The sequence below is a fragment of the Prunus avium genome, chromosome 7 (genome assembly GCF_965620075.1).
Source record: "Prunus avium chromosome 7, drPruAviu1.hap1.1, whole genome shotgun sequence".
Classification (NCBI taxonomy): domain Eukaryota; kingdom Viridiplantae; phylum Streptophyta; class Magnoliopsida; order Rosales; family Rosaceae; genus Prunus; species Prunus avium.
Window position 1 is genome coordinate 30,088,078 of NC_142290.1, and position 13,156 is coordinate 30,101,233.

Below are 13,156 nucleotides of genomic sequence, written 5' to 3' on the forward strand. Positions count from 1 at the left end.
AAGTCTGAACAGACTCTCCTCCCTTTATTGAATCATGATTGTTTAACTGAAAAAAATGGGTTAATTACAGTTTAGTACCCTGTAGTTACACTCTTAAGACACGTTAGTCCTTATATTTTCAATTTTAACAATCACATACCCTAGTCTTTTAAATTTGTTACAATGTGATTCCGCCATTAGGGTTTCTATTAGATATCTCTGTTAGTTGCCTACGTGGCACTGTGGGTCCCACATTTTTCAAATTTTAATTTTAAATTGATTAAAATATGAATAAAATATTAAAAACCAAAAAAAATAAAAAAATGATCTCTCTCTTTCTCTCTCTGATCGTTCTCTCTTCTCTCAGCTCTCTCTCTTCTCTTTGCTCTCTACCCCATGACACCACCACCTGCTATACCACACCCCAGCATGCAACCACATCCCCACGAACCAAGAAATCAAAAGAAGAATAAGAATAAATTCATTCAACAGACTAAACTAAACCAGTAGTTTCGATCTATTGTACCTATCAAATAAGTTCATCTTGCTGGAATTTTTCGAGCTGGAAAGGGCAATTGAGCATGCATGACCATGTTTCCCCAACAGAAATGCGCTGCCCTTCGCAAGGGTTAAGACCTGCAGTGTTCATAGCTCAAAACTATCTGTTAGCAACAGGACTATAAGATCAATGCAGCTTAGAACTAAAAGGAATGCAACCTATAAAATAAATAAGAACAGTCAGAATGGATATCAAAGATGAAGGAATAAAAGCTGATAATAAAGAAAGGATGGAACTTTCATATCAAATGAATATATTCATTAATATATCGTCCAAATAATAGACCCCTGCACTAAAAATGACTAAGATCCGCAAGGGCAGCAAATGGAGAAGCAAATGCAGCCCCTATGGATCAATACGTTTAGATGTTGTCGTCTTTCGGCTGGGCAGCTTGACCATCAGGCTCATCAAATGAAGATTCATCAGCTGGCCACTTATCAATGCCTGACCCTCCTGCTGCATGCAGGGGACCTATATCCCAGATATCTAACAATTCGCTTGTCACTCCCATCTCTGGCACATCATAGTTGATCGGGTTACTCCATAACTCATTGCTAGAACTTGATATACCAGCACTGACATCAAAACCCAGGCTCCATATATCTTCTTGTTTAATCATGCTATCGATCCCTGGAGAGAAAAGTTCTGGAAACATCTTATTCTTCCCAAAATCCTCCTGGAAAGAGACATAATACTCGGGATTAACCTCCTGTTGCGGCCTCAGAACACTCTTCCCTTTTTGAAATGGATCTTCAGCTCCCATGCTTGACGCCCCTTCACCTTCTTGCTCTGGTGTTTTGATAAACCCTCGCGTTACTGCTGTTTCAGCTGATAAATTTAACTCATCTGATGCTACATCCGCAAATTGATATGGCTTGCTTTCTGCAACCAAACCCAGTTTTCCTGCCATAACTTGTGAAAGATTATCAGGAGATTGTTCAATAGGAACTACTGGATTCACATCTGGGACTGCGGAGTGATTTCTCCAAGCAGGTTGGTACTTCACAATCTGCCCTTGCATACAAGAATCTGATTTACCTAGTTCATGCTGATGCTGCTTAACAAATTTCCTCTTCATCCTTGGAGAGTCTATACCTTTCTGTCCTGTCTTCTGTTGAAGGCGGGCTAAGAATGCTGGGTTTTGAAGCAACTTGGACAAGAAAGAAACCATCTGCTTCTGTCTCTGCTCTGCAGACTGAAGCCTCTCGTTAACTACTTTCATATGGTGAACTGTACCCTGCTGTCGCTGCTGCAAATCACCAACTTCCTGCATTAACATACTTCTCTCTTTCCTCAAAGTCTCAATGTCACCTTCCAGTCCGGGCCTCCCTGCTTCGGCAGAAGGCCCAACCTGCAGTGATTGAGGTGACTTGCGCCTCTGGATCTTCTTCAACAACTGTCTTTTGCCCCTTTTGAAAGCTTCATTCGCAAACTCCCACTTATCTGTATCAACCTTGCGAAACCCCTGAACACAGTACCCAAAGAATTTCAATAATGAATGGAAACGAAACAGTACCGAAATCAAAAGATAGATATAATTATTCAAGTAGTACACAAATGATCACACAAGACAATTTGAATCCATCAACTTTCATTCATATGAGGAGCTGAACCTCGCTATGCAATCTGCAAATCACCAAAAACAAATAGAGAAAAGCTTCTTGAAGCATTAACAAGTGGTGGTTGGGAGGAGGGGAGCAGTTGAGATGATAATATAGAGAGATCTGAACAATAGGAACCTGAATTCTACCTGCAAAAGACGAGGATGTTCTTTTCATACAAGTAAGCCTCCAGTCCTAACTACGGAATCAATGAAAGAACCTTTATGATTCCCATTAGATTCTCTATACTAAGTTTCATGATACATTCAATTCTTACAAAACTGTTATATATTATCCTGAGAAATCCAAACTTCAAGGTAAAAAATGGTAGAGATCATTCTAACACATACATCTTCTAGAACCATAGAAACCATAATACATATCATCATCAAGAACAAATGTCTATCACTTCACCTGTGTAAACCATTAATGGAAAAGACAAACAAATTGCCAAGCATTTCACGATAAGAAACTGTTTACATGAAAATGAACCCTCTTTTATTTAGTTTTGGTCAATTACATATGAATCTCTTCAATACAAAAAATTGGGAGTTAGGGATACAAAGCCATCACCTCCTTCAAAGTCTAACATGGTGAGTTTAAAAAATACAATACCAATGGCCTCAGCTACATGACTACATTTCTACAGAATTAGACTCATCAAACCCAATTTAGACGATAAACAGCATCATCATGAAAAAAAGAAACAAAACCAAATAAAAAAACAAAAAAGAGAACAACAAAACAACAACATTTACATACAGATCATAGCGGCAGCCAATACAGGCTGCAAATACCCACATAAGTATTAAGTTGCCGGACAAAACTTGAGAAGTTGTTGTGCTTGAAATTCCTCGGCAAGATGAGCCTGGAAAACTCCAATGGGTCCCACACCACGAAGCTGTTGCCGCCGGAGCCCCACGATATGATCGAATCAAGCGACGGGTCGTCGACCAGATCGAAAGTCTTGGACAGAAACGGTGGAACCGGACTGTCCTGTAGACATTCAAGAGGCTGCGGGACGGCCACGTGCTCCACGCCACCAGCGTCCATAAACGACGACGTTGCAGTCGGAGCTTTCTCATCAAACTCGAAAGCACCAGAGGACCAAGAAGACTCCGATGGGTTTAGAGCACAAAAGGCTTCAAATTCCATCAGAGGAGAAGTAAACGAAGGAATTGGCTGAGAACCCAACAACGGTTCTGACATTTCGGGTCGAAGCGGTGAGAACCCAATATTCTCCGGGTCCAATTCAGCTGAAGTAGGTGGAGACTTTGGGTAGCTCTCGTCTTTTGGGTTCATATAACGAAATTAATACTATTTATAAATGGCAGCAAACCGACTTCTGGGTGAGAGAGAGAGAGAGAGGTGGGTGTGGCAGGTGAAAAATGGGGATTGAGAGCTTGGGGAGCGGTATATAAGAAGGTAGAAAGGTTTTGCCGACAAGGTGTTCGATAAAAATCTCGAAAGAGCGTTCAAAGGCGGTGAAGGTTTTGCCACTGTTACAGTCGCCTTCTTGGTCATCCCAGCTCCGAGCCATTCAGTTTGGGTCACACGAAAGTGGGGCTCCCTGCAATTTGAGAGTGTTTCAGCAACCGACCTTGAGAAAGAGAGAGAAAGAGAGTGAAAGAGAGGGCGTAGTTTCCTTGGAGCTACGCTTTTTTGAAAATCAGTTATGGTGGTTCTGTTTTGGCGGGGACCCACGGCCGAGCTGAGATATTTGTCTCTCGATATTTTGTCTGGACTAGGTGACGTGAGATTGGCATTGTTGTAAGTTTGAAAATGATTTGGTAGGTCAGGGTATAATACTTGGGGACGAAGTTAAGTGGGAGGACCAATCAGGAGATGAGATTTCGTCATTATTAGATTTCGGGCTACGGTTTCGACAGGTGCTGACGTCTCAGGCATCGTGTTTGGTTACTGTTTCGGTCAAAATTATTTGGTTCCTTTTGTTGGCATTAAATTTAGGGTTAATTTCAATTTAGTATTATAAACTCTTACTTTAAAGCACATTTGTCCCTACTCTCTTAATTTTAACAATTACATACCTTAAGCTTTTCAATTTTGTACAATCTGGTTACGGCGTTAACTTCATCGTTAAAGTTTTTGTTAATTGCTTGTGTGACAGGCTTGGGTCCAGGGACGAATCTAGGATTTCAAAACTCCATGGGCTAAATTTACCTTACGCACGCATAAAATTTCAATAGTAAGGGCCATATCGCACCAAGTTGGACTTTACAACACATGTGAGAGAAAAAAAAAACAAAGGAGAAACGAAGGGAAAAAAAAACAAGAGAAAAGCAACCAAAAAATAAAAGAAATAGGAAGAAGAAACTGTGGGAAAAAGCTCAATTCGTAGTAGATTTAAATCGTAAAAAAATGGAGAAAAGAAGAAAAAAAAAACAAGAGAAAGGCAAAAAAATAAAAGACATAGAAAGAAGAAGAAAGAAAGGAGTAAAAGAAGAGACAGAGAGCAAAGGACCCACTAGTGTAGTGGTTTGGAGTATTTACTCCCTCAGGCAAGGTCCTGGGTTCGAGTCCTAGCATCAGTGTAGTGTGTGTGAGTTTAGTATGCTATCGCTCCTCTCAGAAAAGAAGAGACAGAGAGAACATGGGTATTGAATTTTTTTTTAAAAAGGCATGGGCTATAGCCCATACAGCGCAATAACTAGATTCGTCCCTGCTTGGGTCCCATCTATTCACTTCTTTTAATGTCAGTTGAAAGGTATTCTGTTTAAAAATGATTCGGTATTAATGCATGTAATGTGTTCTTTATGAGTTGGAAGACACCAATTACTTGAAAATACTCTTCAATTGATATCAAAATAAGTGAATTGGTGAGACCCATGCCTGCCATGCAAACAATTAACCGAAATTTTGATGTCGAAATTAACACCGGAATCATATTGCAAAAAATTGAAAAGCATTAGAGTGCGTAATCTTTAAAATTGATAATGTAGGGGCAAATGTGCTTTAAAGGTAAAAGTTTATGGTACTAAATTAAAATTAACCCATCTTAATATATTACTATTATATGATAAAGGACCATTTACGTTTTCAACATATTAAAGGCTATTGGAATACACGTGAACGGATAGACCAAAAGTTTGTCTATTTTATTTACTTTTATTATTAGATACCGATTGATGTAACACATGAGGTGGCAAAATACTGTTAGAAATCCAATTCTGGATTATCAAAACTAGAGGCGGGTAACCAGGTTCCGTATGGTTTAAGTGGCTATAGATGAAAAGAACAAAATTAAAGCTGGGCAACACATTGTCAATCCATTTGGACCGATCAAATTAAATAAATTCGAGTGGTTTGGTTCTATTTTTACGCTAATAAAGTTTCATATTTCATTGAATTGAACCAAACCTGGGCCAACCCGTACGTATACCCCTTAAACCATACTAAAACGTACATATTAACTTTTTCCTTTTCTTTTTTAATTATTTTTTTTAATACAAGCGATAATCTAAATTACTTATAAGTTTTTAACTTTGAAATATTTTTCCAAATTAACAGTGTTAAATTGAGGGTTAAATAAACGGACAGATGTCAACTAAATGGAACAGCGACATGGGGGGACACTAAATTTTGGGACAGCAGATCTCCTCTAGCAAGTTAACACAGAAAAAAAAAAACCTGGAAGTTGAGAGCGGATCCGTTGTCCTCAATTTGGTGCCCCTTTTATGTACATTATCTAGTTATTTGGATTGTATGTTTTTTTTGGACCCCATTCATATATTATTTAAACTGTTTCCGATGATCTTGTCGGCCTTTTTAAGCCCAACGTTATATGTGTAAGCCTTAATGACTAGTTTTCGTTTTTTTTTGGACTGGGCACCTACAATTGAAAAAGAAAGTCTTGTAGTCATCACATAAATCCCGAAATAGTAATTCTTGCCCCACAGTGGTGGTGGAGTTTCTTTCCTCCAATGTAACAAAAATAAATAAATAAATAATGATTGCAGTAATTGGTATTGGTTTTTATTGTACATTACCCTATTTTTTTTTGTTCGAATTGTACATTATCCTTGAGTAACTATCAGATTACGCAAAAGCAGCTGCAGTTTGTTGGCTGAGACTTTCATGATCTGGTGGGGAAGATCAAGTTCGACGCATTTTGGTGTATAAAAGTGGTTGTAGTTTGTTAGTCAATGTTTTTATTATTTTTGGGTGGGCTGGTTATGTTAGGTTGGGCTGAAAATCACGTGAGCTATAACCCAAGTTAGTCAATGCGGAGGAGTCGTTCTAGAGTAAGATCTTATCTCTTAACTATTGGATGAAATTGATTAGTCATTGGATCAGTGGTTAGTTTGATTCAACGATTAAAAGATAAGGCCTCATCTAAGAGCCTTAGATAAAGTCCTCACTATAGAATTCTACACTATGAAATCCATCAAATGACTTAAAATGTTAATGATTTTCTCAATTACAATTACCTACTTGAGTAAAATAAGCATGAAAGTAACTAGAGTGGATTGGATTCTCACAAGCAAATTCATCATCTGATCCAATCATATCAGCTTTGAAAATTAGGGATCTAATTCAATCTGCCAAATTATCAAAACTGATTTAAATTGAATTGGATTAGATCGATCAATTTGGATGGACTGAATTGAATAAATTCTTACACACCCTTATTCCGACTTTTAGCAACAAATACGCTAGAAAAACTGCATGCATTTGAGTTATTCCATGATTTAGCACCTCATCACCCAAACAAAAATATTCAAAGAACAAATTTGCACTATGTTTCTTTCAACAACAATGCTGGAAAATAAAGCCTTTTATTTATTATTATTTTTTTCCCAGTTACATCAAAATGGTAGTTAGTGGGCTACCACTCCGAGACGGGTCGCTGTTTACGAAAAGCTCTCCCGAAGAGGTTCTTTACAGGACTCGAACCCCTGACCCCCTAAGGATTGTACTCAGAGGCATTACTGAATTTGTGGACCTAGTCAACTTTTATCCACTAGAACAAACCCCTTGGGTAAAGCCTTTTTACTTTAAATAGTGGTGGAACTTGGACATGTGCAGCATCTTAAATGTTTAGCGACATATATGTTGGTGCGAGTCGTTGAGTATCATCTGCAAGGCATTTTCCATGCACGACTTCAACTTTTGTGGATCTATGACACCTTTTTCCATTTTGAAGGCGACCCTCACTTTTCCCATGTAACTTACCATGGTTATTTCAAAGCCCTACAGATCCATCCATGTAAGGAATGTTACATTAGTTGCTAAATTTCGTAATGGAAAAAATTAATAATACAAATTGAACTTGAAAAGTACAAAAGAAGGTTCATTAATTCTTAATTTTTTAAACTGTTGAACTATTTATAGTAATTTTTATTTATTTATTTATACAAACGATTCGGGGAGTGGTGGTTTGCACAAATATTTGATGGGTGTATGGGGACTTCAAACGTCTGCCTATATAGGTGGAAGTGAAAGAACTTAACCAATTGAGTTAAATTTTCACCGACTAAATAGGAGGGAGGAGTTAAATTTTTACGTAAGATTCATAACAATCTGTGACATACCAGAGGTCCACCGCCGACCAAAAAGTATAAACCTTTTATTGGATGATTAGCCAAAGACATTTGTTCCACAGGTCCAATCAAATTTGAGATTAGCATGCTTGTGTTCTTCAATGTGCGATGAATGTATTTCCCGCATGCCTGCAAAACTAGCAATATGTTAACACTACCAATACTAAATAATAAAAATTTCTAAGTTTGAGCTCCGAAGAAGATTGAACAGGTTCAAATTAATCAGGTCGTTCCGTGCCGGCACAGTGGCTGAAAGATTTCAGAGTGTAGTCTTCACTTTAAATTTACTAACCTCATGGCTTCCAAATTTGTGCACAATCTCCAAAAGCCTACTATTGAAATAAGCAGCTAAAGAGTTTCTCTTTCTCTTTATTATTTTGTGTGTGTTCCAGATAAAGTCCAGCGGATTTGAGAGTTCAGTTAACTTGGGTATGGGTACATGCATGAATGTAAAACGATTTCCCCATGGCGTCTTGCTGTTGGGTTTGATCATCTCCTCAATTGGCACATAATCCCCCATGATCCTTGTGTTGAGCAACACCATTGCTGTACAATCTGCTTTGCTTGAACTTTGGTTCATCTCTTGCATGTACAGTCGACTTCCGAAGAAGATCATCCCGGCCAGAACATCATTTACAGTCTGTAATATAGTAAGTGAAAAGGTAAATTACATTGTATATAATGAATAAGTAGATTTAGTTTGATATCAGAAATGCATAATTTCTTTATTTCCTAAATGACTTCCCACTCAAACAATACTTTATTTCCCACTTAAATGGTCACAGCTTTTCCAACTCTATAAGGATGCTTTTATTTCCTAATTAGAATGTAACGTCCTGGGTTTATCCAATTTGCCACCATAAATTTTTTTTTTAAAGAGAAATGTCACTTTAATTTTTCAAAATTCATGATTTTTCATTTGACTTTAACACTACTCAATTGTTCATACATTTTACGGGTATTTTAGTCTTTCCATTTTCAAGGGTATTTTGAAAATGGAAAAATTATTATAAATTTTTTTATATATCTTTTAAACAATTAAAATGGAGAAAAAAAATTAACACCTTCCCCCTTCCCTGTGCGCCACTTAGTAGCTCCAACCAACCCTGCTCACCTTGAAATCCATTCCCTCTTCCCTCTTCACAGCCCCTTCCTCCTTCTCTATCTATCATGAAATACCTACCCTCCACACACAAAGTTCCTTAGCCCACCCAAACCGAGTCCACCTTTTCCTTTTTCTTTTTTATTTTTGGTAATTTTCCATTTCCATGCTCAATGAACACCATAAAAAAATTTATACATGCTCAGAGAGAGAGAGAGAGAGAGAGAGAGAGAGAGAGAGAGAGAGAGAGAGAGAGAGAGAGAGAGAGAGAGAGAGGGGAAGGGGTCCTGTGTGATGTGTTTTGGGGGCAGTGGGGTTGGGGTGGGGGAGAAAGGGAGAGGTCACTTTTTTCTCCTTTTTTTTTTTTTCTTCTTGAAAATAGAAAGACTAAAATACACTTAAAAATTGATGAAAACTAGATGGTGTTAAAGTCATATGACAAATCATGGAGTTTGAAAAATTAAAATGACATTTTTCTTAAATTTTTCTTTAAGGTGACAAATTAAAATTGAGATATAAGTCTAGGTGACATTTCTATTATAAAAAATCAGAACGGAATTCACACGGGGCCACTCTAAAGTCAGAGCGGGCCGTGCCTTAAGGAAATGAAGTATGAGAGAGAAATATAATTGCATATTCCTCAGACAAAATCCTAGTATAGTTGATTCATCTTACCACTCCAAGCTTGTCCTTGATTGATTTGATTTGATCAAGGGGGAATGTCATGGTTGATACAGTTGCTGGCCGAAATTCAATTGCATCATTACCAGACCTGATTGGTGTTAGAACATCTCCGTTCATGGTCTTTAAAGTGCCCGACCACATGTCTGAAATGGTGTTGCAGAAACCTGAGAAAGTTTTTGTCACAAAATTTTCTTTCTTTGATTCGGATCGCTGCCGTGAAGGAAAAGTTAAGGGAAGAGAAGGGTTATCAGCCCTTTGCATGGAAGAAATCAGGGCACCCATGAGAGAGTAACCGTCTCCAAGCGCATGGTGAAACTTGAAGATTACATTAGCAGCTGCATTGCTAGTTGGGTAGTTGATAATATGAATTTCCCATAGTGGTTTGCCTTGTGGAAATCTCTCTGTTAATAGCTTTGAAATATAGTCGTCAAAATACTTGTCGTATGATTCAAGCGACAGGCCGGAAGGGAAAGTAGGGGTCTTAACGTGGTCTTCTAGCTTCACTTCCACCCTTTTCCACTCTTTCTTTCCATTATTTTCAACCTGTTTCCAAATAAACTATTGCTCAAGTTCTCAACTTTGTCTATCATAAAACTTGGAATTCACACGGGGTCATATAGTATTTATTGTCATGATGACATGGGTCCTATAATTAGTATTGGATGGTAATTTTTTTAAGCAACGAGAGAGAGAGAGAGAGAGAGAGAGAGAGCATACCATGATAGAGGAGAAACGAGGGCTGATGGGGAGGAAGACGTTCTTAAGCAACGATATTGTTTGAAACTCGGGATTGATTGGAATCTCAATTTCCCAAACAGCAAGAACCGACAGAGATATCACATTGCTACTGAAGTACTGACCATTTGGGCTCACCGGCTCTTGTTCTTCCAATTCCTCCAACTCCATAGTGTTTGTACTTGAAATTATACTTTCTTCATAGCACATCGATTATCACGTATTTATAGGAGTGACTAACAAAAGAAGGGATAGAATAGATACTTGTTTTCCACTAGTCCTTAAAATGGAGGACGTGGCTAAACATTAAACCGAAAAAATGTCCACGTCATTTAAACCTTTTTCTTTAAAGGGTTTTTATAATTATTATCACAAAACATGAGGTTAACGAAACTATTAAGTTGTGTCTTTAACGTTTTTTGTGTCATTAATGGTCCTCAAGGATAATTTTCGTGCTCAAAAGTAGTTTGTGTTGTCAGATTTGTCCAAAATTCTATTAAATAACTATATTTATAAAAATTGAAAGAAAAAAAAATTTCTTTAGTGATATGCTCACGACGTTGTTGTCCTAGGTTTATCTTATAATCAGTGGTTATTATAGGGGGATTCAATATTGTGTTAGAGGATCTTAATTAACCATATAGTGTTAGTTATAACGATAAACTGTCGTTTTTCACCATGAATTATCACGCTATTCGAACTTGATCGGGGCTCGTAGATGCTTGTGACATACTTGCGTGCTGAACATCACGTTCTTGTCCTTCTCCTTGCCTGCTTGATTATGTTCTACCTGCTTGGGACCTCTCAAATTGCATGTCAGTGTGTTCGTCCATCCTTCTCTCTTTACCTTGGAATCCAAGGTCAAGATTTCGAACCAAGTCAATCTAGTTGATGAGTTGTCCAACCAAGTTGTTTTGATCGTGTACTCTTTGAGTCAGCTAGTTGATGAGTTCCTACAACTTCCGTACCTTGAAGCGTAATTAGGAGAATACTCACCAGCCGAAATTAGGGTTCAACAACACCCAACTATTTTTTGGTCGATCACTCATAAATAGTCAATCTTGCAACTATTTGAGACAATTTCGTCAAAAAAGTCACGTCAGAGACATGTGCCTCGTATTTTAAGAATAATGTGGTACTATAAGCACTTGGACCCCTTCCCATCGCAATCCCCAAGCTCCCTCCATTCGTTTCCAGTTATAGTTGAAAATCCAACTTTTATTCAATAAAATTAAATCCCCCTAACCCACCCAACTCCCCGTGCCTCACCTACCCAAATTGAACCTCTCCATCTCTCTCTTCCTCATCTTTTTATTTCCCTCTTTACTTCTCTAGTCTCTGTCTCTCTCTCTGTCTCTTCATTTCTGTCCGAACAAGGACATGTGTTAATTACAAAGTTGAGAAGTAGTCTATTTTTACAATTGAATTCCCTTATATGAATGGTTCAAAGGAAACATCAGCAATAAAACATCCATGCTGTCCATGTGCTATCTAGAATCAGACAAACAAATCAACTGGGGACGATTTGATGTAAAACCTGGCTTTGGAGCAACAAGACTAATACCATGTCATGTGTGGAAGGATTTATTTACACTAAGGAAGGAGGGATTCGTTTTAAAAGCTTTTATTTACACTAAAGAAAGAGGTTTAAATGTTTAGCCTGCAAATATGGTTGAAAAAGTAGAATATCGACTTCCCTATAAGGTATTGAATCAAATCACAAAATCATCAATCAATATGTAGTTCAGCTATTCAATCAATAATAAGTTTGGTCTTGACTCTTGCTCACTTGCCCGCTTACGTACGTCCAAAAAGGTCGGCTGTTTTTAGTTATGATCCACAATTATATGTTTGCTCTTGTGGAGCTCTGCCCACTCCATGTTCAAATGTGGTTCAGAGCGTCCTATCTCAAAGTATCATGAAAAACTGATAATTAGCTTACAATTTGGGTTTAATTGCAATAGTATACTCCGAAACATCGGTCAAATCCCACTTTACTCCCTTAAAATCAAAGTAACCCACTTTGCCTTCTTAACCAAGGTTTGATGTTTCACATTGCCCTCTACCGTTAACTCCATCTAAAAGTTCGTTAAATTTGATGACATAGCAAGGACGTTTTAATAATTTCGTGCACCTAGGTCATTTTGTCCAATTTAAGTGGGTGCTTTGCATTATCTGATTTTTTTTAATTATTTTTTTAAGTATTCATAATTCTGGTTTTATTGACGTTCCCTACCCTACCGGTCACCTCTTAGAAAAAGGAGAAATTTTTGAATGTTCCAGGTACACCACGTGTCTGGTGTACCATCCAATAAACATAGAACATGTGGAATTGTTATCCAACTTACTGCATTTCTTCTTATGACATGTGGCGGACTGCATTGGACATATTCCATATGTCTTCCGTTTATTGGATGGTACACCAACCACGTGGTGTACTGGGAACACTCAAAAATTACTCAAGAAAATGACTATAGCACGCCTACTCAGACCAGTTCATTTTGTTCAAAATCTAACGACCAAAAATAGAGGTCCAAAATTTTAATATCATTTTTTCTGTCGAAATAATTTTATAATATTTCTCCGGACAAGTACTTCGAATACAGAATCTATTAAGCAAGTTTTTGCTCAAGTTATTAGGATATTCTCCAATAAATATTTAAGTTGAGAATTGGTTACATATCAACCATTGAATTGCATCTAAGAGACTACCAACACATTTAATGAATGCAATCCAACAATCAAAATTAAAAGCATGTAACCAATCCTTGACTTAAAATACTTATCGGAGAATCTACCCACGTTCTTAATAAGAAACTTCTTACTCTGCCTGCCCACTCACAGGCCTATAATATAATATTCAACGTTTCGTTGAAAAATTGCTAATAGGCGTGCAAAGTCGGAATTCTAAAAGATAAGGATTTGATTTGCAAAC

At 37.6% G+C, this 13,156-nt stretch overlaps 2 protein-coding genes across 3 annotated transcripts; both read right to left on the bottom strand.

Annotated features, from left to right (window-relative positions):
• Positions 1-756: 756 nt before the first annotated feature.
• HSFA3 (heat shock transcription factor A3) lies at positions 757-3,860 on the bottom strand. The gene is made up of 2 exons (XM_021954420.2): positions 2,941-3,860; positions 757-2,003 (listed from the first exon to the last, which is right to left on the bottom strand). Exons 1-2 carry the CDS (start codon positions 3,439-3,441, stop codon positions 900-902), a joined length of 1,605 nt encoding a protein of 534 aa, XP_021810112.2. The 5' UTR covers positions 3,442-3,860; the 3' UTR covers positions 757-899.
• Positions 3,861-6,919: 3,059 nt separating this feature from the next.
• LOC110753512 (wax ester synthase/diacylglycerol acyltransferase 7-like) lies at positions 6,920-10,565 on the bottom strand. 2 transcript variants are annotated; one of them, XM_088243933.1, is made up of 5 exons: positions 10,204-10,565; positions 9,478-10,044; positions 7,993-8,340; positions 7,692-7,829; positions 6,920-7,350 (listed from the first exon to the last, which is right to left on the bottom strand). In XM_088243933.1, the coding sequence occupies exons 1-5, from the start codon at positions 10,429-10,431 to the stop codon at positions 7,198-7,200; spliced, it is 1,434 nt and encodes a 477-aa protein (XP_088100059.1). In that variant the 5' UTR covers positions 10,432-10,565; the 3' UTR covers positions 6,920-7,197. The 2 variants fall into 2 exon arrangements, with proteins under 2 accessions (XP_088100059.1, XP_021810113.2); XM_021954421.2 differs by having other exon boundaries at positions 9,478-10,029; positions 10,204-10,536.
• Positions 10,566-13,156: the final 2,591 nt, after the last annotated feature.